The sequence below is a fragment of the Prinia subflava genome, chromosome 13 (genome assembly GCF_021018805.1).
Source record: "Prinia subflava isolate CZ2003 ecotype Zambia chromosome 13, Cam_Psub_1.2, whole genome shotgun sequence".
Classification (NCBI taxonomy): domain Eukaryota; kingdom Metazoa; phylum Chordata; class Aves; order Passeriformes; family Cisticolidae; genus Prinia; species Prinia subflava.
Window position 1 is genome coordinate 1,263,650 of NC_086259.1, and position 26,337 is coordinate 1,289,986.

A 26,337-nucleotide genomic window follows, 5' to 3' on the forward strand; every position below is an offset into this window, starting at 1 on the left:
GGAGCAGCTGATTGTCACCCTCACTCCCAGCCCCACACAGGGACATCAGAGGGACAAAGGGCTGGAAATGCAGTTGGAGCCACTTGCAAGGGTAAATCTTATCTGGGCCCCTTGTCTGCTGTGGGCACCAGATTATCAGGGAGCTGCATCCTGACCAGAGCTGCACTTCCCTGGAAAACCCCTATCAGCATCTCCCTGCTCCTCTCCCAGCAGTGACACAGCTTATTTAACATCTTATTTTCCTGCAAGGAAACTGGGCTCTCTGAGCTCCTTACACAGGACTTTGAAAAATGTCTCCTTTTTTTTTTTAATAATTAATGTAACAAATTCCTTCAGAAGCTATTCATCTTCACTGCTGTACACCATGAAAATGTGAAATAATCTGATCAACCTCAGCCTTCTGGCAAGGCAGGAAATCGGTGCCACCACCTGTGCTGGACTGCGATGACAAATAGGGACAGGAGAGTGTTTAACCATGGAATAACATTAAAAATTTAATTCAATAATTAAAATTATTAAAGTAATACTTAAGATACATTGAACATTTGCCAACATTTATTATAAGCGGTTCCAAAGACTGCCTTTTGAGTAAGCCCTGCACTTCTCAGTTTTCTTCTGCATTATTTAGTAAAAAAATCCTCTTTCATTTGTAGTGCACAAGGCCAAGAGCTACACCCTTGTGTTCAGTTTAACACTGAAGCTTCCCCTTCTGTGTGCTCTGAGTGGTCTCCAGACTTGGAACTCATCATAATCAAGATGCTATCAATGTTTTCTCCTCCTGAAAGGCCTACCTACACTGGCTTGCTCCTTGTGTATTCACTTTACCTGTGAAAAACAATGTGAAATTTCATCTTTACACCCAACACTGACAGCTTAGCAGGAGCCCAGTCTCATTAACAGGAAGACTCTACCTTTTTGGTTTCCAGGTATAAAAATTCTTATAGATAGGACACTTCCAAACTGCTTTGACAATCCTGTTTGTGCAAAGAAGGCATAGTCTGTGTTGATCAAGTGTCAGACACCAAAAGTTCCTCTCAGATATTTGCTAGCTCCTAAAACTCTCTCTAAAACAATACTAAATAACAGACCAACTCTGGTATTTCTTTCAGAGCCAGTTTCCTTTTATTCAGTTCCCTCATTAGAGTCAGCAACAAATAAGTAGATAGAGCAATAATAAGGCTAAGTTTATCTTGTTTCCTCCACTCCCTTTTCTCGCTGTATTACTAAGACTTGGAACAATAACAGGATGCCGGGATGCAGGATGGGAAAAGGCTGACTCCCAGCTGGAAAACCTTGGAGACTGGAGAGTGAACACTCCCAGTATTGCTCAACGAAAAGAGAAGTGGATTTTTCTATTTGATCTTCATTTTTTTGTATTCTGCTTAACATTTTGGGATACTGCTGGGTTTAGTTTGCCTGATTTGGTGCTGGATCGAAGCTGCGCCGCCTCGGACTCGGGTAAGAGAGAAATGTTGTTTTCTGTCCTTCAGCCATGAAGTTCCTTTCAAAGGGTTTTTTACCTCCACCCAAATTATTTTCCACTGTCTTAAATAATTTAAGCAATACCAGCAAATAGGCTATGAATTTTATACATAGCCACCGAATCCTTTGGGCCTTACACTGATGGCACGCACACCAAGTACAAAGAGCAGAGCTGATTACAATTGACACTGGAAGAGGAAAATCTCTGGCTTTGTTTGGCTATACCATAATATTAATTATAATACCAGATTGCTAAAAAAAAAGAGAGGCATTTCATGGGTTTTTTGAGCATTGCTTTGTAATATTTAGATTGTGTTGCTGATGTTCATTTATAATGGAAAAGAGGTGGAGATTATGCTGCCAATTGCACAGTAAAGCCTTTAGGAAGGGATTTCACTCGTGCTGTGGACAGGTGCAGCTCCAGGGCTGTTTGCAGTGAGCAGGGGTGAGCTGGGCTGTGATTTGATGCAAATGTTTTATTGAAGTGGGGGTGGATTTGGGGTCTGTCTTGAAGGTGGCCCTCCTGTGCCCAGGGCCAAGCAGTGACAGCCACTGTGTGCACTGGCCAGCTCCGGCCTGTCTGTTTAAAACTAAGAGGGGAGCTCATACAAACTCAGGTCAGTGATTTGATCTCCTCATTCCCAAGTTTAAGGCATCCCAGGTGCTTTAACACCCTAACTCTGGAGTGCCAGGTTTTACAGACCTTGTTCTAAAAGACCAGCAATTCTTATTCCTCAGGTTTCTTGATCTCAGTTGTTCAAAAAGACCCATTTTTTTTCTGATGAGTTATTTTATGAGCAGTGGCTTGACACAAAAAGTTGGTTGAAAAGGCTTTTATCTTGTCCTAGAGCCAGTGTAGCAGGTCCCTGAACTAACAAGCTCAGTGTACAGCGTGCAGAGACAAAGCTTTTATGCATAAGAGATGAACTGATGGTAGTTTTTCTGTAAGAAATTTATTCTGCAATAGTGGGACTGTCAATGTGCACAGCACCTCACTGTGCTGACTGTCATGCTGTAATAAAGATAAAGGAAGAAAAGAAATGCACAGAAAAAAAAAGATATGGAAGAAGATGAATTTCTGTGAGAAAATCTCTTCCATTCTTAGCTCCCCAAAACATTCCAAGTTGGCTGTTTCTGTAGCTAACAAAGGTAAAGTTAATCAATGTGTCCCTGCCTCCTGTGAATATAAATCATTAGATCAGCATTTGTAAAAGCACACAGTATTATAGATGTTCATGCAGGAAAATATATTAGACAAAAGCAAGGATGCTCCAATGATTTACAAAAGCTTCTCATCTTAGGTTAATTTGTGGCTGGTAACAACAACCCATATACCAGAAACAAATCACATGCTGACTTGAAATTTATCTCTGCTATCTCCAGGAGGTACTTTTTATCCTTAAATAAAGGGTGACCCACGGGAGAAAAGGACACAGGATGCATTTAGCATAGGAAAGCCTTAGAATAGTACAGTATACTAGAGAGAAGAAAGTGAATTTACAAGCAATAAAACAAATTAATTTGAAAGCAAAGGAAAAAATTGAAAAAGCATTCCTGCTTTGCCCACAAAGCCACAAACCTGGGTTATTTTTCAGACTGCTACAGCTGCACTGCAATGCAACAGGAAGCATTTCCCAAAGATTTGCTCTTTAACAGAAGACCATAAAACTGTTCTTTAAACATTTTTAAAACAAATGTTAACACTGAAATTGTCTCCTGGAAGAAGAGCATGTCCCTGAGCAATGTGCAGCTCTGTGGGGCACAGAGGCAGCTGAGGCAGGGCAGAGTTAACAGCTCTGCTGCCAGCTTTACTTCACATCCTGCCTGTGCTGAGGGAAACTGCTCTGAAAACAGGATAGAGGTAAAAATCACGGGGCATGGTTCAGAGACTGCTCTGATTTACAGCACTTGTGGAACAAAGGACTTCACTGTCCATCCATAAATCAATTATTTCAATTCATAGTTCAAATTCAAAATAGAAAAACTTTTGTAAAATTCTCTTTTCTTCTCTGGGTATGTGTCAACAGGACTACAGGCTTAAATCAGTCCAGAAAATACTTTATGTTTTCTAAAAGAGCAGAGGTTCACAGAATCAAGACAACTGGTTATTTCCATCAGCTGAGCTTTCTGTAAGGAATCTTCATTGTATTTTCATCATAATTCCAGGTTTTGCTCAGGTTCTACAAGCTTAATCCAGAGGTTCCAATGTTAGTCTCAAGAAGAAAATAAGAGGTTCCCTTTGTGAGAAATTTGTTGGGCATGAAATTCCTTTGGTGTCTTTCAGGTTTTTTTTAAACAAATGGGTCTCCCTTATTATCCTTGTGAGTTTACAAACCAAAAACCCCTCAAAGTTTAGCACTGGTGTGAGTGGTTTCGCTTCCTCCCCTGAGCACAGCAGGCAGGGATTGTTTGTGAAGCTGAAGGTTTGCTGGGACAGAGAGGTGCCCAGCTCAGTGTCAGCAGAGCAGTTCCCCCACAGAGACAGACCTTGGCAAGCCAGAGCTGGGCACTCTTGGTCCATGATAAGAGGTTTTTTATCCACCTGTGAGCTTCCCTTCAGGGCTCTGCTCTGCCAAGGGCCATGCAGGTGTGGCAAGCACAGAAAACACCTTTCTGTGCTTGCCACTGTCACTGTCATGGCCAGGAGCCCCCAACTGTGCTGCTGAGGGACTCCAGGGATGCTGCTCCAGAGCTGTCCACAGCCCAGCACAGCCCCTGCAACCCCAGCGCTTCCACCAAGTAATGCTGGGATAAACCTGTGCAAAATGAAGGCATGGTTTGGAAATGAAGGCACACCAGTTCAGGAGAAACCCCTGTCCAGCCATCCAGGGGGGACTCAGGCAGTCCCACCCCCAGCCCAGACTGTCCCTGCTGGGGCTGGAGCCCCTTCCCAGCTCCAGGATCCAACAGGTCCTGTTTGGCTCCCTACACACACCCTCTGTCACACTAGGATTCTTTGCCAGTGCCAGCCCAGGCAGAGTCTCAGACGTGTCATTCCATAAAGCCATTTATTCCTGGTGCAGGAACATGGAACAACCTGAGCTGGAGCCTCCCAGGAGGGATCCCAGCTAAGGAACCCCTGGGCTTTTACGCCCTCACAGGCAAGAGTGCCAAAGTCTCGCTCTCCCTCTGAGCCCTCAGCTCCTACCACAGCTCCCTGTGCCCTTTGTTGTGCACAGAGCCCCTTTCCTGGGGCTCCAACCACTCCCAGGGCTTAACCTGAGCTGTCCCCAGAGACCTGCCAGAATGAACTCCTCATCACAGCACTCACCACTGCACCTCCTAAATTCTGCAGCGAGGCTGCCCTTGGAATATGAAAAATTAATAAAAAATTGTGGAGAGCCTGTTTGCAGTTCTTCAGTGCAGGAATACAAATTAGCCCCTTTCATTTGATTTTCACTCATCTGCATCTGAATTTCAGATCTGTCAATAGGAATGGAACTGGCTACATTTTGAATGCAAGCTTTTGCCGAATTTGTTAAGTTCTCTCATCTCCTGAAATGGAAGTTGTTTGTGCCATGGGACTGGTCTGTGCATTTGCTGCTATACACATCTCTTGGGCAGGCAGGGAGATTTGGGGCCCAGCCCTCCCAGGTGCCAATTGGGACATTCACAGGACCTGGAGCAGCTCAAGACCTGGGATTTCCAGGGCTGGCAAAGACGGAAAAGGGCACCAGGGCAACTTATCCCTCCCTTGCACTGCCTACACTTCAGTTTTGGTGCTCTGAGAACACTGCTGTAAAGGTTTATAATCTGTAAACTGGAAGGAGTCAAGAGGTGAACAGACACTGTGGAAGACTTTTCTCCAGACAAGTATTTTTGTGTGAGACAGAGAGCAAAACTCTTACAATAGATAAGCAGCTGCATGTGAAAGCTTTACCAAGATTAATCCACAGAAGTCCAGAACTTATAGTAAAAAATGACTGATATTTTAAAGAAAGGCAAGCATGGTTACCTGGACAAACTAGGGAAATTGCACAGGTACCTTCCCAAAGAGCAGCAGAGAGAAAAGAGTGTTCTTCTTCCCCAGAATTGCTACCTGAAATGCAAGGATTTACAGAGCACCATCGTAGTTAGAGGTAGACAAAAATGTTTCAAATTTCTCATTTTCAAAACCCAAAGAGGTCACTTTTATTTTCCCGGTTGCCACCAAGACCCCTCTGTTCCTGTCCAATTTCCCCAGCATCCTCTGCCACAGCTTGAGGTGACAGAGGCTCTGTTTCTGTGACACATCCTGTTAAAAAGCCACAAACCAGCAGTGGCTTTGTGCCCACTGAGGTCACCCATTTCTCTGCATCCTCATCTCTCCCAGACCCACCAGCTCCAGCAGGAGTTGTGCTCCTGACACCTGGCACAGCTCACAGGCACAAGGTGGGTTAATGCAGCCCCTGGCCTCCCTGTGCATGACAGTGGGAAGGGAAATTCCACTTCCACCTCGTGTCTGGAGGATACACTCGAGTTCCTTCTCCTGCCTTTGTCCACATCTCCAGCAATGCTCTGGTAGCACCAGTCTTCCTTTTCCCCTTCCTTTAACGATGCTATCTGCTGTGAATTTGTGCTCTGGGAATCCTCGAGGAGCACAGAGTCTGCCTTACAGCATTTGGCTGGAGGAGACCAAGGGCTGGTATTGCTGTCCTGCAAATGATAAGAAATCCTGCCATTGATGGGAATGGTTCCTGTGATGGGCTCAGCTCCATCAGCAGAATCCCCACTGGCACGGAGCTTTGGCTTCTCCATTCTGTTTGTGGGATAGTCCCTCCCTCTACCTCCAGCCCTAGACCTGAATTCAGAAGAGATTTGAATTATCTTTCTGGCTTTTTTTGTCATTATCTTTCAGATATATATGGTCTGTCTGCAAGAGAATCAATTTACTCATGTCTTGATGATTTTGAAGGCCTTTTCCAACTTTAACAAGTCTGTGCTTCTACGTTAGTATTACGCCAAGCAATCAATATTAATAATAATGTATGAGAGTTTTCGACACCTCCTCTAGGAACCCAAAGCCACAATGAATTAGTGTATACTGGCTCTTTGCTCAGTGCTGTTAATGTAGGGGTGTAGGCTCTCATTAAAGCACAACAATGATTACACATTTTAGTATCATTTGGATGGTCAGTGCACTCCACTGCAGACACTTACCCACACTCAAATGAAGAAGTGAGGGCAGAAAGCAGAGAGCAGCAGAGCTGGAATGCCTTTTGCAGTGGGTTCATCTCACAAAGACAGAAATGGGAACTCAACAGAGACAGAACTATCACAGAGCTCCATCCTCTCCAGCACCACTTAACATACACCTTTGCTTTGTACCCTGGAGTTGCCAGCAGCAGCTTTGGTGAAAGTTTAGGATTAGAACACATACTGAATTACTGAGCTATACCTGGACATGACTTCAGTCCAAACAGGAAGAAAGGGACACATTTTTCTGTGGAATATATTTTCTCATTTCCCTGCTGTGAAGTGATGAGCTGCATCACCTGCCAGACATGGACAGACCTGCAGCTCCTCCAGATGAAGAGAAAGGGTTTATTCACACCAGAAGGGGGTTTCAGTGGCTGTGATTAAAACATGAGCTGTGGCAGAAATAAATGTTCCACTTGCACAGCCTCTGAAGAGGAAAAAAGTTCCACCTCAGCTTAAGAAATAATCTTTGTTAAATCACAACCACTCCCACATAGAAACAAATCCACACAGAAGAGTCACACAACTTACAACAGCTTTCCTCCTCTTTTTAAGCTTCCCTATGTCTGAGATCTGTATTTTCAGGCTCTCCAGCTTTCCTTTATCAGCACATTAAAGTGGAAATTTGCTCCCCTAGTTTTATTTTGATTTAAAGATGGAATTTTCCTGACAATAGCTAAGCTGTAACTAAAACTATTGAAAGACTCATTGTAAATTCACAAGAGTAGTAATAATATCATTGACATCATCTCACAACACGGAGATAATACAGTGGAAGTGTTCCAGGAAAGGACTGTAACTATAGGGATGGACATAAAAGGTCTTAAAGTTAATTAAGCCTGGTCTACAAGTCTTGTTGGATAAGGGCAGGAAATAGAGAAGAATGAACTGACATTTGAATGAGGCATTCTAAAAAGGGAGAAAAATACAGAACACTAAACAAAATCTATCCAGACACACCCTGTTTCTTTAGCCTCTTGCCCAGACAGAAAACAAGAGATTTATGTACAAGTGCATGCTTTCTTTATCTGCCACAACATAAATTTTCAGAGGAAATACTAATGCATTCAGTTACCCCAGAGGATACCCTGGACAAAGGAATGAGCACACATAGCCAGCTGAGCAGGGTTTCTCTGCTGCACATTACTGTCAGTGCAGTAAATATCAATTACGGTGACCTGGGTATGATGCTCGTGTTCCACACAGATACTTTTGCTCCTGAGCTTTTGTTGAATAAAAACATGGAGAAAAAAAATGCTATCTGCTGTAAACATAGCTACATTGTACTTTTAAAACAATCATCTTTATTGCAAGTGGTTCCTCAAAGGAGAGGGACTTTCCCTTAATGAGGGGGCCTCAGCTAGAGCTCTGTGCTGGGAGGCCTCTCTGATATTAAGGATTTATGTGGAAGCAAAGGGGAAGTGGAGAAAGCTCTTCAATACATTATTCTTATAAGTACCTTACATTCTTTCAGCTTGGCCAAACTCTGAAACACCCTGGGGCAGCTTCAGCCAAGCTCTGCAGAGCTGAGCTCACCAGGGGAAGCACCAAAACAGACCCAGTCTGAAAGGTGCACACAGTTTATTGTAGGGAGCAAAGCCTCTGGTCAGAGAGGCTGGAGAAATCTTCCCAGTGATCACAAACACCTCCAAGATGCCCAAACTCTTTCACTTCCACACTGGAATGAGCAAATAATTTTTGGAAGATTCTCTTGCTCCCCAAAACTCAAACAGCATCAGAGTGTGGGGGGTGCTGGGGATAAGGGGGGCTCAGTGAGACTCCTGCACCTCTCCCTGTCCCACTGAGCCATTTCAGTCTGGGATAAGCAAGAGGAAATTGGCTCAGAGGAAGCAAGAAAGAAAGCTGGATCTACAGCCAGGTAAATATGTCACTGAGACTGAGAGAGCCCCTTCCCAGGGGGAGTACACCTGATCATCCCTGAAATTTGCTTTTGGATACAAGAAAGGGAATAAATTATTTGCCTGTCTGCAGCTCTGGCACTTCATCACTGTTTTCAGCATCTGTCTTTATCAATAATTAATCCAGATGGGAGGTATCTTCCTCTTTATCTTGGATGAGGAATTCAGAGGGGGAAATGTCTGCAGTTCCAAACTATGCATGCAGGATAATCCCACCCATTTTATCAGCTCACTTCAGAGCAGAAGGGCTGCATTTAACCCAGAGTTAACCCCCAGAAATGACTCTGGCTTCAACAGCATTTGGCAACTGTCACCACAAGACATGTGGCCAGAACAAATTTTCTGTCATTTGATTGTTTGTTTCACCCCTGCAACATCTGCGAAGTAAATAAATCATACGAGTCACAGGTATTGTGGGATTTCTGATCTTAATAAATGGAATGCTCTAAACCAGAGAGCACAGAATCTGTGTGACAGCAATGATGAGGTGAGAATATTCTGTACCAACCCCCAAACGTTGCATGTGGGTTTGAGCAAGTTCCCAAAACACCAGAACAGCCTGCTCCTCACTCAGCCCTCATAAACCCACTCCCAGGGACCAGAGGCTGTAAAGAGCAGCAGCAGAGTAGTTTGTGGCCTTAAACTCCATGGGATCCATGCTGTCAACAACTAGGGGAAAGCCAAAATTTCTATTTAAGATAATATTATTATTTACTATGAAACAAAATCAAGAAATGGTTTTATAGTTTAATCACAAATGAGCTTCAAAATATTTCAGCAGCTGTTTTTATACTGGGCACTGTGCTTAAGCACATTTTATCCCTCGTTATATTTTGGACTGACATATTTGTACATGAAGGAAAAGTCTTTATGCATGGAAAAACTGGACAATACCACTTATTTAAAGGACTTTAATCCATTTGGGTAATATTTCAGGGAAAGTAAAGCATTATGTGACTATAGGAGAAAGGCCAGAGAACCCTCAAGCAGCACCAGAACATTTCAGTGCTTCGTGCTTTGTATCTGTCCCATTTCAAACTGGTTCTCATCAGCTCTCAAGTGTCTCTGCAGCTTTTGTGGTGATAACTAACATTATCATGAAAAATGAGCCAAGCCAAGGATTCTGCACCTGGCACCAGACACGATCTGCATGCTGAGAGTGGGAAATGAGGCAGATTGTTACAGCTCACCTCAGGCTGAGCGTGGCTCGGACAGACCTTCACCTGTGTCTGTCTTCTGGGCAGAAGGTCAGCAGATTTACCAAGAACAGGGATTTCTGCCTGGACACACCAGGATGGTCACAGATAAACAGTCATCCCTTAAAATAACAATTAGCTGCATCACCAATCTGATGAGAGGAAAGTCTGTACTGTCACTGCTGATTTTAATGACTTCAAAGCATTGTTTTACCTCCATCACATCTGTCACCCACAGCAAACAACCCTCAGTTCAAGAGTGCCCTGTCATTTCAACAACAGAAGTCATTCAAGAATTATTAATTTAACTAGTCCAAAAGCAGTTCTTTTTCAAGGTCCATGAACAGTCCAGTAACTGAAACATTAACATATATTTAATTTGCTTCTCAATTACCAGATTTACAAGAAAGAAACTCAGATAACCAAACGAGATTACTACAGATTGACAGGAAAATTATTTGATTAAAAATGAGAATAGGAATCAGAGCTTGTGCACTTGACCCAGAGGAGCAGCCCCTCTGGGGTGGCACATTTTCCTGGGTGAGATTTTTGATCTGTGACACAAAAATAAGTCCTAGATTTTCTCAACCCACCTGGAAGTTGCACACGTTTTTACAGACTCTCCAGGTCTTTTTTTATTACATCATGTAAGGCATTCATTCCACGAACAGAAGGGTTCCAGATCCCCAGACAAATTCAAATTAACACTATCCCCAAAAGGATACAGGTACCAAAATAACACAGGACAAGCAGGCACAATCTATCAGCCCATCTCTCCCAAATCTTCCCAGGAGAAGAGATTCTTTGCTGTTTTCTTAAACTCTAATAGAAGCCAAATTCAGAGCTGATTCTGAGCTGTGTAGGTGTTATGCAAAGGGAAATCAAGATCTAAGCCAAACAAATGTGTATTTGTGAACAGGAAGTTGAATCTGAACCTGCATCAAAAACACACATTCAATAAATAATTTCATCCATTCTTTATCAGATACAAGTCAGGTAGGAGCATAGATAGCCCCCTCCTAACTGCAAATATGCTTTTGAAAGTTTTTAGAAAATGCTTATTAAGAGAAGGTTAACTAGAAATTGAGAGAAATCAGCAGAGGCTAAGAATCCTTCCACTTTTGAGATTTTTGGGCCTTGGTGCTTCTCTGTCTGACAGACCTCTCTCAACCCAATCAGATTTATCACCAAGGAACAAAAGGGATCTTCCTTCCTCATTCTGTTTACAACCAAAACCTTCTTGGGCCCTACATTTCTGATTTTCAGCTCTCACTCTGCCTTGTCTCAGGATTCACTGCAGCACTTTAAACCAGCAGGTCCCTCACTAAAATTCAAGGGGTGTCAGGATCTCTGGGAGGACTCTTGGGGAGATTCATTTTTGCTGCTCACCCATCTTTAGGGCACAAGTTGCCACTCACTAGTTCGGAGAGTGGCTTTGCTTTTTTGAAAAGAAAAAAAAAAGAAAAGAAAGGATTATAAAAATAAGAAAAAACAGAACAAACAAACAAAAACCAACCAACCAAACAAAAATCCCCACAGGTCTTACCTCCCCCATTTTCTTCCCAGTTCTGTATCTGAGATAACAGAAAGACTTGGAGCACAATTTGGCTGCCTGCTTTCCACCAAGGCAATAAACATTTAATGTATACAAAACAAATATTTACAGATCTTTTCTAGCCAAATTTCTTGATTTCCAAAGGAGAAGTCTGTCCTAGCTGAGGACTCCATCCACCCATGAGATGAAGTTGTATTTTGCATCATCCAGGAGAAACTTTCGGGTGAGCTGAACAGACAGGAAAAAACAATCATTAATAAATTTCCCCCACACCTAGCAGAAACTTGAAGCTCAAATCAAAAAGCGATTTCAGATCAGAATTATTTCTCCTTTTCCCTGGAAAGCAAATATGAGAAGCCAAAATCAGAAGTGCTGGATTATGTCCTCATCTGTGTCTGTACAGTGCTGCAGCAGCAGCTCCAAGAACTGAGCAGCACAAAATGCAGCACGAGTGCTCTCACAACTCTGGTAGTTTTAAAGGAGCAACTTTGCTTAAGATACTGCTGAAGTATCTGTTCATTCAAAGATACTGTCCCAAGTAGAAAATGTCATTTTCCAAACAGTTTTCAGGCAGGCATTTGCCTGTTTGGTCATAACAGTGGCTTGTTACTTAAAGGTACCATCATTGCATACACAATGTCATTTTAGAACCAGTTCTGGCAGATACTTGCACTCCAGACTATTTATTCATCAGTGGAAATCACTTCTCACATGCATAAAATCGACACAAGGACAATCAAAAATCCAGCCCCAGGTAGTGAGGCACGAGGCCTGTTGAAATCAGGTCAATAATCTGGAAAGGAACAAGCAGCAGAGTGTTCTCAGGAAGGGCCTGTTTCGATCCCTGTGCCTTGCTGGGGACATGTGACAGACACAGACACGCTGACTTCTGCCCTGCCACAAATGACATCCGAAAATGCAAATAAAAAACTATTCCTCTGAGTCAAAAGCTGCACGATTTCCTTAGGCAGCTGTTTTCAGTGTCACTAAGGTTTGAGGTACTCCCCAGTTCCTGTTGTCACTGGGTGCCCCCAGCTCCTGTCCCACGGGAGCCCCGACAGCGACAGAAGCGTGGAGGGGAGCAGGAGAGGCAGGTAACACAGAGCTGGGACAGAACTGGGGATAGAACTGGGATAGAGCTGGGGATAGAACTGGGACAGAACTGGGGATAGAACTGGGATAGAACTGGGACAGAACTGGGGATAGAACTGGGATAGAACTGGGACACAGATGGGACACAGCTGGGGACACAGCTGGGGACAGCCCTGCTGCTCTCCCAGGTGCTGGAAGCTGGGCACAGCCATGGGCATAGGCGTGGGCACCAGTTCTGAGGGAACAGCCACACCTGGGGACACCGCTGGGGACACCTCTGGGGACAGCCCTGGGGACACCTCCTGCTGCTCCCCTGGGAGCTGGGCACAGCCATGGGCACCAGTTCTGAGCTGAGGGAACTGGGACAGCAAAAGCTGGGAGCACTGCCACTCCTGCCCTGTCCCAGTCAGGACACCACAAACCCCTGTCAGTCCTCTGTGCTTCCAGTGGCCCCTCTGGAAGGGATAATGTTTTTTATCTGCCTGCAGGGCTTGGCAGAGACACCAGGAGCTTTGTCAGCCCAGGTCTGCACTGCCCTTTATGGCCCCTGCAAGGCAGCATTAAGTATTCCTAAGGCTATTTTCTTTAAATAATGTTCTGCCTGCTCACCAAAACTAAAGCACTGTGAAGGAAAAAGATAATCTATCCCCCTCCTGTGTTCTGTGTGTTAACTTTCTGTTCCTTAGGCCTTGCTGCATTCACACATTTACTTTTGGTCTTACCCATCCTATAGATGAGAAATTAATGTTAAAATGGATTCTGTATGGCCAGGCTGTTCAGAGCCATTCTGCTCCCTGAGACCAGGTCAGGTTCTGCTCTCCGTATCTGCCATGGTTCTATTGAGCACAGCAACTTTGGAGGTGTTTAGATAGTGTACCAAAGTATTTTTTTTCTATCTGAAAAATAATTTTTCAGTGCTGTCTACTCCAAGAAAGACCATTGTTTTTGTGTGAGGGGTCTTTCATTTTCATTTACATCATTCAGATGTAAGAGAAAATAATCTTTCCAGCCTTTCTCACAATCAGTTATGCAAATTATAACAACACAGACATGACTCTTTTAAAATGTGTTGGTTTTCTTGTGTATAACAGCCACTTCCAGCAAATTTCTCTCTCAGGATGGTCCTTATCACATCTCTACCACTATTTGTGTTTTTTAGCTGCTGAAAATTCTCAAAGATAAGCATAAGGTTTTAGTATGACTGACCAGGAAAATACATAATTTCAGAGGCAACTGTCCCACATTTCCTAAAATCTTGGCACAGAAGCCTGGTTTAACTTTGTTAACATACAGTCATAGAAGAAATTTCTTTGCCAACTAAACTAACCTTGCATAAGCATTAATACACACTTTTAGTTAGAAGTAAACTAGGCGAAAGGCAAATACCAGGAAAAAAACCCAGAAAACCACAAATGTTCATAAGAATATTTCATCCAATAACACACACTTTTAGAGTTAGAAGTAAACTAGGTGAGAGGCAAATACCAGGAAAAAAAAATCCCACAACTGTTCAGAAGAATATTTCATCCAACATGGTTTCATTACATGGAGACTGTATTTATATCAGCTGTTCATCACTTTTACAGTTGATTACTTGCCAAAGCAACCTGTAAAATGCAAACTTTTAATTAGTACAGTATTGTCTGTATCTCCACCCGACATTTTTTAATAATTACTCCCAGTCTGGAAGAAGAAACTGCACTATATGAGTCATGTGTCACATAAATCACTTTGAATACCAGAATTCCTCAGTTAACTGTCTATAGTACCCCGCAGACCAAGAGTTATTTGCTAAAATAATTCAACACATAAAATGAATAATATGGGTGGGAGAACCCATCATTTGCTGGAAGAAAATTTAAGAGCAAAGCAAGAAACTCTGGAATAAACCATTCCCTGCTAACTTTCAGGATCATTTATGGTCCCTGATTAGACTACAAGAAGCTGGAAGTGTTGGGCTCACCAGCCAGGGACAGAGGGATAAGGGGGCTGTGTGAGGGCAGAGCAGGGCAGGCACTCGTGGCAGCACCAGATCCCCCTGCATTCCCAAGCTGTGCTGCAAGCCGGGGGTCCTTGCTTGAAGGGATGCACCTGGTTCCCTCCCCTCAGTCCTGGCTGCCCCAGCAGACACAGGAAGGAAGGAAAAGCTGATCCCTACCTGTCAATAATGCCCTGTTGTCCCTCAGAAACCTTCTTGCTTCTGACTCCGTGGGAATGCATTCTCCTGCTCAGGCATGGGACTGTCCCCCACTGCTGCTGCCTCTGGCACTTGGGGTGAGAGCTGCTGGGAAGGGAAACTGTCACAGCCAGGAAAGAGAGCATTAGTACAGCTTGTCAAGAGCTGGCATCCAGGGAAAGCGGCCTTCCCACCAGGCCAGAGCCCTGCTCTGTGTGTGCTGCCAGGGAAGGGCATTCCTGAACACGGTGAGGGTTCAGTGACCCAACAGCAAGGGCTGCCAGCTGCCCCACAGAAAGTGTGCGTGGTGCCGTGGGGACAGTGTCCCCAGGGCCAGCCTGTCCTGCAGGGCAGGGCACCTGCCATGCCCTGGAGAGGGGCCAGCAAAGAGCCCCAGTGTGCACCGTCATTCTCCCAAAATGAGCAGCTTGAAAGATGCCAAAGGTGAAGCAGAAGTCAGTTTTTGCAAGAGGCTCTCCCACCTCAGCCTGTGTTTGAGCTGCAGGGCCAGAGGGAAGCCAAGGACCTCCAAACTACTGCCAAGGGAACCCTTCACTTCCCAGGGAGGTTGGACAAATATGAACAAGGAATCCATTATTCAGGAGTTAAAGGAGCTGGAGCCTCCTTAAAATCTACAAACACAAAGATGGACATGCTGAGTGAAAGGGGTAGCTAAAGGTTCAGCTGAAGTGCACATGTATGTAAATAGACTCAGTCAGCACTTTCTGGTGTAAAACTTCCAAGGATCAGCTCAGCACCACAGGAGAGCTCCACTCAGCACAGCCGCAAGAGAAAAAGGCTCCTCAAACACCTCAGTCTGTTCTTTGGCAAAACCACAGCCGGTGCTGGTTGGCATTGTCCAATGGCTTCCTTGGGTTATCGTGTTCTGTAGTTTTATGGATAAAAGTCAGACTATTGTGCAACCACAACAGAATCATATCACTGCCTTCCAGTTTCCAGTGGTAAAATGTTCATCTACACAAAGTATAGAAACACAAGACAATCATACTCATTTTTCTAAAAATATTCGAAGTCAAGCTAAGGGCATTGAATAGAAAAAACTAGCTAAACCAAAAACTTTTGTTTGAATCCAGAAAACTGCATCAAACACAGCTTATCTATCAAAAAGCAACTTCAAGGCACCTTATTGGGTCACTTCCCACACAGCCACAAAGGAGGAACTTTCCTCAGTTTATGTACAACAATGTGGCAGAGAGAAAAGTACAGCAAAGCAACATTTCATGGTAAATAAAATCTTTTTTACTGACATTGAGCTGCACCATGGGATAACACTGATTGCCTGGTTACCAAAGAATAATTTTGGAAACGTCTCAGCACCTTCCTGAGGAAAATATTAATTTAATCTCGCATCTAGCAGTGATGTCAACTTCTCATCACAATTAGCGGGTTTATTTTTGATGTGCATGCTGACAGCTCCTAAAAGCTAATGGAAAGTCATTTTTGTGCAATTTAAAGCCTGATTACTTGAGTGTTAAAGTTCCCTGACAGTCCTTTATATCGGGAACAGGAAATTTACTAAGAAAATGAATCAGCTTTGATACCATTAAAATAACTCCTTTGATATGAAAGTTGTGTCTGAAGTTTGCTAGTATTAACACAGGATGCAAAAATATGGTTTCACCTGAAAATCATTTCACAAATTATCATTTTGCAGATGTTAAAGTCTGGGAACAGGGGATGAAGAAACTTTATGTGAGTCTCCAAAAGCTTCAGAAGACAAGAAGTTGAATCAATAGATGAGCTCTTAAAAAAAAATAATTTGCTGTATTGTACTTGAAATTGATTGAAAATTTCACACAAATAACTTTTTCCACAAAAAAACCCCGCCAGATTTTATTCTAAATCAATATTCTCCACAGAAAGATATTGACTGCAGCATATTTTGTGTTGTGGCATGTCAAAACACTGCATTTGCATTTGTCAAGCCTGAACATTCCATTTCACGTGGAGTTAACTCCAGCTCAGCCATGGTGCCAGGCTGCCCTGGCCCTGTGCACAACGGGGACCTCGGCTCTGACTCTGCTCCTCACAGCAATGACAGTCACTCAGGGGGATGCTGGCTCTTACACCAGCATTCAAAAGTCACCTTTTATTTAGTTGTAATACTTTGTGTTGGTTTTTACAGTTTTCAACCAGCTAAAACTATTTCACAGAAGGAAGAAACCTTCAAATTTTGATGCTGAGGCAAAGAAAAGAAACAAAGTGATCAAACTTCCCTATAGAAGGAATGTCCATTAGCACTTCTACATGTGCTCCCTCTGCTGAATCTGATTCTGTTGTTACTTATACTTTTGCATTTCTATGTTACTTTCTAGGCTCCAGAAGAAGATGAGCCACCTTATTCTACTTTTCTCATTGTTCTTGGCTCCAGCATTTGCTGACGGAGGAAGTCAGAAATCAACCCAAAACCTTTGTTCAAATTATGTCAGCCACAAACGCCAGAAAAGAGACTGGATATGGAACCAAATGCACATCAAAGAAGAGATTGATACACCTTTGCCACACCATGTTGGCAAGGTAAGCAGGAACCTGTGAGCAATGACTAAAAATAGCAAATGAGGATCTTGAAAAACAGTATGTACTTGCAGTCTAAACAGGAGAAATGAAAAGGAAATAGAAATGGGACTTAATACCTACATATTAACATGTAAAAATCTTCAAAATGTGGGCAAAGAGTAAATGAACAACAGTGCCAAGGGAATTTTAATTCCTTTGAAGAATACAAGTAAATATAATGGAATAGCAGGTCTGGAGATTCCAAATGCAGGAACAGCCACATTACCTGCAGGTGCATGGTCAGGAAGGAAGTCTGGTGCCTGATGCATGTCAGGATTTTTCTGGCAGCATGAGATTCTTTCAGAAACCTCAGAGATCAGCAAATAAAATCATATGTATTCAAAAACATGCAGCTTACATCTCTCAGCTTGTACACGAAACACAAGTGCCATGTTTCAGAATACTATTACACAACCAAAAATATTGTTGCACAAAGCAAAAGCAAATCATTTTTAAAAATACTTACAAGGATTGACCTGCTTGCAATTCATTTTCCTCAGGGAGTGCTCATAAAAGCCTATTATCAACTGCATATTGCCCAGGGAAGGTTCTCCCAATGCAGTCTTTCAAAGGGATGCACTGTGACACTTAGCAGATAAATGCAGCTGGGCGTTCCCTGCCCTCTACAGCACTCACATCTGTCAGGGCTGTCCCAGCAAAGTCACACAGGCCCTGCTGGCTGCTCTGGGCTGCCAGAAAGCACCACAGAGAAAGCACAGAGGCCACAGGGTCCTCTCAGCTACCACGGGGCATCTCTGCTTCATTTCAGACCAACTCAGCCCCAGACTGAAGAGCAGCTTCTATTCCTGGAGCTGTCCCAAATAAGAGTAATTCTGTTTGTCCAGCTCTGGGGTGTTTCACCAGCACAATCCCCTGGTGGCTCCTGCAGTGGCTGCTTGGTGCATCTGCTGCACTGAGCCCATAATAAACCCTTTAAAGAGAGGCCCCAGCAGCAGCAACGAGGGCTGAGTGACAGCTGGAGGAATGTGCTGGCACATTTGGATTTCATCTGGCACCACCTCGGTGCTTTCCTTTGTATGTTCATCCCCAGCACCAGAAAAGGCATTCTGAGAAGTTTGTGCTTTTTACACAGAATAGGTACATAAAAATGGAGAAAGAAGGCACAGAGTATCCATCTTTGAGACAAGGATGGGGTTACTTCTCATGTGGCATCTCCAGAGTCCTGAACTGCTTTCCAGCAGTCCCAGCAGCCAAAAGCATGATTAAGGAATGAGGGGTGGAAATATGAGTAACACATTTCAAAAGAGAAAGCCAAAATTTAAACAATGCTTAACAGTAAATTACAACCCCAGGATAAATCAAATCCTGAACACCCAACAGGTAACATTTATATGATAACACCAGTAACAAAAAGTTGGAAATACTTAGTCAAACCCAGCAATTCTTGATAATTAGCTGGCTGAAATAAGAATGTTGATCTAGTGCATGGAAAATTGCGATCTAAAGCTTCTAGCAGTGACTTCATAGTGTGTCTGTGAGAGTATAGAAAGGGGAGCATCATTACATTATCTGCAGATCAAGTAGTGTGCAAAAACATTTAGAATTGGATTAAATTATATTTATGCTCATTCCTCTTATCACATCCCTTTTTCATTGCACATAACCCTTAATTTTAAAATCTGTGGGGTGGAAATGTAACCTTCCTGTCATAGCATGAGCCTATTAAAGGATTGCATGTGACTGAGCACAAGAAAGCTGTCAGCTATGGCAGGAATTCTGCTAAATGCTAAGGAATAGAGGCTAATGCTGAATAACATCAGGAGCTGTGAATACAGATTTCCTCCAGTAATCCTGTGAAACTGAGCAAAAACCCCTGGCAGCTTCAGAAAGCTGCAATCAAGAGTAACTCAAACTGAACAGTGGCTCATGTTATTTCAGACATAATGAAGTTAATTATTTGTAAGTGTTGACTGCATGAACAATTTACACCTTTAGGAAATCTGAGGTATGATTTTTAAAAAGCTTTGTTCTGTATAAGCAAGCGTCAGTGTGGGTGCAAGTGTCACCCCATAACCCCAGCTGCTGCTGTGGTGCTGCTCAGAGCTGCCCCAGCTGACAGCAAAAGTCCCGAGGGCTGCTCTGGTTCCCAGCAGGATGAGGAACTCCTGACTGTGTCAATCCTCTGGGAGGAACTGCTGCACCCAGCTGCCAGACCCCACCTTTATCCCTCTGAATTACTCTTTCCTTCCAGATCACATCCAGTGTAAGGAACAACAACGCCAAGTACATCATCGAGGGCGAATATGCCAACACCATCTTCAAGGTGGAGGAGACCAGTGGGGACGTATATGCCTTCGAGAGGCTGGACAGGGAGAAGAAGGCAGAGTATGAGCTGACAGCCCTCATCATTGACAGAACAAACAACAGGTCCCTGGAGCGCCCCTCCAAATTCATCATCAAGGTGTATGATATCAACGACAATGCCCCCGTGTTTGTACAGAAGGTGTTCAATGGGTCTGTCCCAGAAATGTCACCCGTAGGTATGTCCTCTGCCACTCCTCTCCCTTCAAGGCTGGCATTAAAAAGCACAATTTCCATTAATATCACCTTGAAAATCCTTTTCCAGGAACCTCAGTCACCAAAGTGACAGCTGTGGATGCTGATGACCCCACAGTGTCAGGTCATGCCACAGTGACCTACGAGGTCACCACAGGAGGTGAATATTTCACCATTGATGACTCTGGTAAGTCAGACACACAGATGTCCCAACACTTTGTCCATACCCTACCCTTTGAAGAAAACACAGTTTTAAGCCTTCTTCATTCTGGAAAAGAGGAATAAGCATTCAAAAATATTTCAAACATGATTTAGAAAGGTTTTTCATTCACACTCCACAATGCCACTGTCTGCATCTGGAAATGAACTCATAAAATCAGGATATCAGCTGTCATGAACAAAGTGAGAAGATAAAAAGTCCTTTTTTCCCCACTTGTGGAAAGACTGACCAAGAGCTAAGATGAGTTTGTGTTTTCAATTCAACATAGATACTGTTCCAGTGACCAAACAGGAAAAGGGAATACACAAATTCTGAAGCAGCATTCAGTAATCAATCATTTGCTTTCCTAAGCTTTCTAGCTTAAATTTTGCCCAGTTTTAAAACCAATGTCAGTATCTCTTGTAACCACACTAGTGTGCTAGAGCAAAGAATGCAAGTAAAAAGGTTAAAGATCCATTAAAAGGAATTTTCTGCACAAGCTCTCCTAAATATTCCATCATGCAGAAAAATTTCCAGCATTTCTTGAAAAATACCACTGTAAAATTGCTACTTAAAGCTGAATGTGTGGAGATAAATAAAGATAAAAAATTGCTGCCAAAATTGAAGAGATGTTGGAAATTGCTGCAAAATCTAATTGTATTCAATATTATTTTTTTCACAGGTGTGATTTATACAAAAGAGCCCAATTTAGACAGAGAGACCAAGTCAACGTATGAGATTGTTGTTCAAGCCAAAGATGCTCCGGGTTTTTCTGGGGATTCCAGCACAGCCACGGTGATCATCACTTTGTCTGACATCAACGACAACTTCCCAGAGTTCAAACACCGTGAGTGCCCCCAGCCTCTGAAGCACCCTGAAACCAAGGGCTGACAGACACAAGGAGCTTAGCTCACAGCCCAGCACAATTCAGCTTTCCTTAAAAACAGCCAAAAGAACTTCACATGTTCAGCAGCCCGTCTGTGTTTCAGGCAGAGCCACTTTTCCTGGGCAATGCACTCCTAGAAAAGAAACAAAAATCAGCATTTCATCCCTTTGCTACAGATCTTGACAAGTCGGGGTATTATTTATACTTTTACATGTCTTAGAGATATACAATGCTAAATGCTCAATGAAATTTTTTTATGTGCATCTGTCACGTAAGAACAGTTTTAACTAAGCTCTAACTTCCATGTGTACACACCTTATGTATTTTTCTCTTTTTTAGCAGCATCTTTTCACTTTAAAGTTCCTGAAAACATTTCAGTAGGAGGAGAAGTTGGCAGAGTCAAAGTAGAAGATATCGATGAACCACAGCACAGAAATACAAGATACAGCTTTATCCAAGGAGAGTTCAGGGACACCTTTGATATTGTAGCAAATCCATACACAAATGAAGGAATCATTAGGCCAAAGAAGGTACTTTTCCCTGTAACAAAGATGATTATTGTGGTTTTCCATGTGTAACAAGTGATTTTTTTGGTTTAGGTCTAGCACCAGGAAAAAAATGGATTGCATGAAAGTCAGCATGAAATATACTGATCCTGAGCGCCAGCTCTCCAAGCTCTGGGAGGAGAGCTGGTGATTTCTAGTCCTTTTCAACCTCCAGACCTGAAAAACTCCAGAATTACTGCAGAGTGCAGCAGGGGCTGTGTCAGAAATTCAGGTTACGCACTTCGGGCTTCTCTCAAACTTTGACTGGTTGGATGCTTCAAAGAGGCAATGATTTAAGAGTTGAACCAACTGGCCAAGTCAAAGAGGCCTTCCCTTCTGCAGCCCACGTGAAACCAAAGCAGAAAATGTAAACAAGTCCACCTGACCTCTTTTGTAAAAGTCTCTTTTCAGTTTGGCATTTGTTCCAATCTGAGCCACAGCTCCTTTACTTTCCTCAAGCTTCAGAGCTCTTCAGAGTTCTCAGAGCTTCCCCACTAATTTCTTATCAGTCTTTAAGACTCTCCAAAGCCTTTATTAGGGCCTGTTCTTTGGGGTTTTTTTAAATTCTCAAACCCACTTGATTTGTACTAAGGGACTGCTGCAGAGTGTTGCCAAACCAAGCCTTCATTGATTTCATTGACTTGCTGTTTAAAAAAAAAGAGGAGAGAGGACTGTAAATCAGGTCCTGTAATCTTCAGATTGGAAGGAATGTGTTTTTCCCTTCCAAATGTCTCTCTGTAACTGCTAAGATGAGAAATATCATTAAGAGAAAACTTTGAGGAAAAGCAGTACCAAGGATTTCAAGACTGGCAGTAAAATCCTTGGTTGTGGTCACAGTGGGTATGAGCAGCTCTCCTTTCCCTGGTGCAGCTCTTCCCCAGCTTCCCAGGAGCTGGGGAATGCAGTGCCTGCCCAGAGGAGGAGCAGTCACAGACCCCATACACACTCCCTGAGGGATTTGGAACCAGCTCTTCCTCCACCATACAGTGGGCAAAGTTCACCTCCCTGTTTTGCAATATGATTTTGGTTGTGCACACATCATAATTTTAAATACACAGCCATGTGAGATAAAATGTTAGCTGCTGGATAAGTCCCATCGCTTCCCTTTGCAATGTCTACTCAAAGAGAAAAACAAGAGTCATCACAACTGCTGTGTACCTCAGAGTTTTTACAATCTCAGGTGGTAGAACAAAGGAAACTTGAAAGGAGCATTTCCTACTGCCCAAGCTCCTAGCCTTCCTCCCATTGTGTGATTCCTTTTATAGTCTCAGGCAAGGGGAAAAACAGGGAAGAGGATGTCATTTATCTCTAAATGCCCCAGCTGTCAGCCAGTGCAGCTCTGCAATCTGCCTTGTGTGCCTTCAGAACACAAATCTTAGCCAAGAGGAGAATCTCTTCCCCAGCTTTTGGGGGACAGGAGCTAACCAAGTTTTGGTAGTTACAGCTTTGCTTTATATAAAGCAAATTATTTAACCCAAAAGAAAATTATTTTGCCAAACTACTGGATGAATCTGTTCCACAGCAGAGGTCATTTGAGCCACGCTATGATAGAGGGGTTCAGCTGGGAAATGCTCTCCCCTGGGTCCAGCCAAGATGAAATTTGGTAACATTGCCAAACATGAATTAGAGCACAGATCTTAAATCTGCACAGACAGCCAATGGAAAGTTTACTTAGACATCACCAATAGAAGAATATCTGTAATTGCCTTTATTTTTTTAGCCCCTGGACTTTGAAACTGTATCAGAATACAAGTTCAGCATCGAGGCCACAGACCCCACCATTAGCCTCCGGCATTTCAAAGCTGGCAACCCCCGGAGCATCTCAACAGTCACCATCCAAGTCACCGACGTGGACGAGCCTCCTGTCTTCACCAAACTCCCATACGAATTCAAAGTGAGGGAAAATCACGCAGAAGTAAAAACACTTGGTTCAGTTCATGCAGAGGACCCCGACGCAGCTAAACGGAAAATCAGGTAAGACAACACCAGCTTTACCAATTCTACTTGAAAGTGCAGAATCCATTAATAGGGCCAAGAATTTGACAAAGAACCCAGACTTTGGCCCTATTTTTTTAGAATCTGCGTGCCAAATAAAGCAAAGAAAATCCAATTTAATTTTTCCAGCAGTGCAGTCCTGGATATATATGCTCCCCAAAAGCTGAACATAAATTTCATTTACCCATGTAATTACCACATGGACTTACTGATAAAACACTTGCACATTTCAGGAAAAAAATATAAATCTGGATATTTTTACATGGTTATAATTTATTGGGGTTTTTTTTAATTATTATTATTGAAAGAGCTCTCTCAAACATGCGCTTAGAGAAGAAAACAGACTTCTAAAAGAGCAAAGTACAATAATCTGGAAACTCTTCCAACAGATGTATTTCACTCTCACAGCCTGCATAGTTTTAGGGCAATAGTCTCAGACCTCCTGGTCAAGATATTAATGTAATTTGTCACACAAGAACTCTCTGACCTTCCTCTGAGAAGAAATGAAGGGAAACACAGCATTATCAGCCTTGCATTGACATATCTTGTTTTAAACAAAAACCAGATATATTCAGCGTAGAGCAAGTCCTAAAGGAGACTACGTCAGGGTGTCCAATAACGGAGTAATTCAACTTCCCAAGCCTCTGGACAGAGAATTCAGCTCCTCATACAACATCACAGTGGCAGCTGTGGAGATCCTTGAGGATGGTAAGTGCCATCCATTTCCCAGTTTGAAAGAACTAGGGGTACACCTTTCCAGCAGGGCTGCAGTTTATCAAAAAGGAAAGGCACAACCTGACACCTTGATCCTACTGAGCTAGGAATGAAAGGAGTGGTTCTCCTTTGCATCATCATCTTCCCAATTAAACAAGTCCCAACAAATAGGTCAGAGATGACTTTAGGATTTGGCCCCTGGCTTTGCTCAGCTCCAGGGAGTGGGGCAGGCCAGTCCCAACTTGGTTTGATATTTCACAATATAGAACTGGCCTGTTCTGTCCATGTGGCTTTAGTGCTAGAGAATGATGCTCAATCCATTGTCATGCAGTGGGAAGAATCAGGAAGCCATAAGCTACTGTCATTTCACTCCTGAAAGATCCTTAATTTAACCACTACAAGGAATTTTAGGAAAATATCTAAATCTCAGAGGAATAGTTTAAGTTTTTAAGTTACGATGGTGCTAGAAATTCTTCATCAAGTGGAAGGCACAGAAGAGGGCACCAAGTGTGAGAAGGGGGGTTTAGCCAGCCCTGGACTCCAGCCTTGTGACCTGTGCCCTTGTTGTCACTCCAGGCCGTCTTTCCGACAGAGAGTCACACGCCCACGTTCACGTCATAGTCGATGATGTAAATGACAATGCTCCAGAACTTGTTTCTCCTGAGGAGCCCCGAGTGTGTGAAAATGCTGCCCCTGGAAAGGTGAGACAGGGAGAGCTTTTCCCTGAAACCTGAATTACTGCTTGTCAGCTCAAGTGAAAAATGTCTTTTAATAAAAGAAAGTGTCAGTTTTCATGCCAAAACACCTAATCAGGTCACTGATTTCCAAAACATCGGTGGTCAGGAACATCTCTTAAGGATATTGCACTGTTGGAATATTGACTTTTATCTGCTTGCACACATGGGCTGCACTGCCCCTGTCACCCCAGGCTCTCACGTCTGTGTATTATCAGTTGACCCATGAAGGACAGTCAAGCTTTGCACAGCAAGAACCAGCACTCAGTTCTATCACACAAATGCTTGAATGTGATACTGAGAAGGAAACCATTTCACACTAGGTAAGACTAACATTGCTGCATGGAACATTATTTTGTAGTCACAGAGTGCATGTATCTGTACACACAAATGGTGTTACTGCTTGGCACAGTGTTGGTATTTCAGATTTACCTGTTTGGCCTCAGACACAAGTGTTCAGCCCATACTGTAATATCTGTTTAATTAAGACATTTTGTGTCATGATTTAGGGATGGTACTCCCCAGTTTAGTGTTCCCACTGAAACTCCAAACTGAATACCACTCACTTGCCCCCTTTTCCCCTGCAGTAGGAGGGAGAGGAGAACTGGAGGCACAAAAGAGAAAGATGGTGGGCTGAGATAAGAACAGTTACTGGAAACAGCAATGAGATAAGAAAATGAACAGCAATAGCAACAATATAAATAACAAATGTATATGTATAGGAAAAAATAGAGAGCGCAGAGCAGTCACACCACCCAAAGTGCTCCCTCTGGCTCAGCACCAGCATTATCCCACCACTCCCTCCACCACACCTGCTCAAACAGAAGGAACCCTTTCTCCACGAAGAATCCCTTTCCTCTCCCAGAAGTGACATGAGGTGGTCAAGAATAACCACTGTGCCCCCTCCCAGCTGCTGAAAAAAAATTAACTCTTTCCTGGCTGGAACCAGGACACTGTCACTGCCTGGATGCTCTGATAGAATATGCAAGGCATTAATTTCACCTTTAGTTTAATTTTTAAAATATCTTGGGGACATAATCAGACACATTTTTGTATTTTATACATCTAATGTACATCAGGTTGAAGGCTGAAAAACCCAAACATGTCCTCCAGGCATGGCAGTCTCAATGGCATTCCAAGAATGACAGTCACACCTCAGAGCAGGCTGAGGACTTTAGAAGACACCATCTTAGATATTTCAACAAGCCATATGTCTAAAAGTGAGGCCTTTTTTTTGTGCTTTCATTACACAAAATTTTAAGAGCAAAACTGGCATTTTGAAGACTCACAAAGGAATTGCTTGCCTGAAAAAAACTTGAAGAAGAGTATCCTGAGGTGTCTGTGTCCTTCCTTTTACTGAAGGGTCACACAGGACACACAGCCCAGCTCCAATACTCCACACGTTTTATCACTGGAGGCAATGTACTCTGAAAACTGTGATCTCTTCCATCCTTGCAGGTGATTGTCAGGATTTCAGCTGTTGACAACGATGAAACATCACCCAGAGGTTTCTTCAGATACTCACTGGCCACAGAAGACAGCAACTTCTCCCTGATTGAGAACTACGGTAGA

The 26,337-nt window shown here is 43.1% G+C and overlaps 1 protein-coding gene across 2 annotated transcripts in view; it reads left to right on the plus strand.

Moving 5' to 3' along the window:
- The first annotated feature begins 1,227 nt into the window (after nt 1–1,227).
- CDH5 (cadherin 5) overlaps nt 1,228–26,337 on the plus strand; it is a 29,081-nt gene continuing 3,971 nt past the window's right edge. The window contains exons 1-10 of one of the 2 annotated variants that reach the window (XM_063410664.1): nt 1,228–1,458; nt 16,935–17,136; nt 19,388–19,676; nt 19,763–19,879; nt 20,574–20,738; nt 21,120–21,307; nt 23,043–23,296; nt 23,883–24,025; nt 24,608–24,732; nt 26,224–26,332. In XM_063410664.1, the coding sequence (XP_063266734.1) occupies nt 16,948–17,136; nt 19,388–19,676; nt 19,763–19,879; nt 20,574–20,738; nt 21,120–21,307; nt 23,043–23,296; nt 23,883–24,025; nt 24,608–24,732; nt 26,224–26,332 (1,579 nt within the window). In that variant the 5' untranslated portion in view covers nt 1,228–1,458; nt 16,935–16,947. Of the gene's footprint in view, nt 1,459–16,934; nt 17,137–19,387; nt 19,677–19,762; nt 19,880–20,573; nt 20,739–21,116; nt 21,308–23,042; nt 23,297–23,882; nt 24,026–24,607; nt 24,733–26,223; nt 26,333–26,337 lie in introns of both variants that reach the window. The other variant, XM_063410663.1, reaches the window with a different exon arrangement.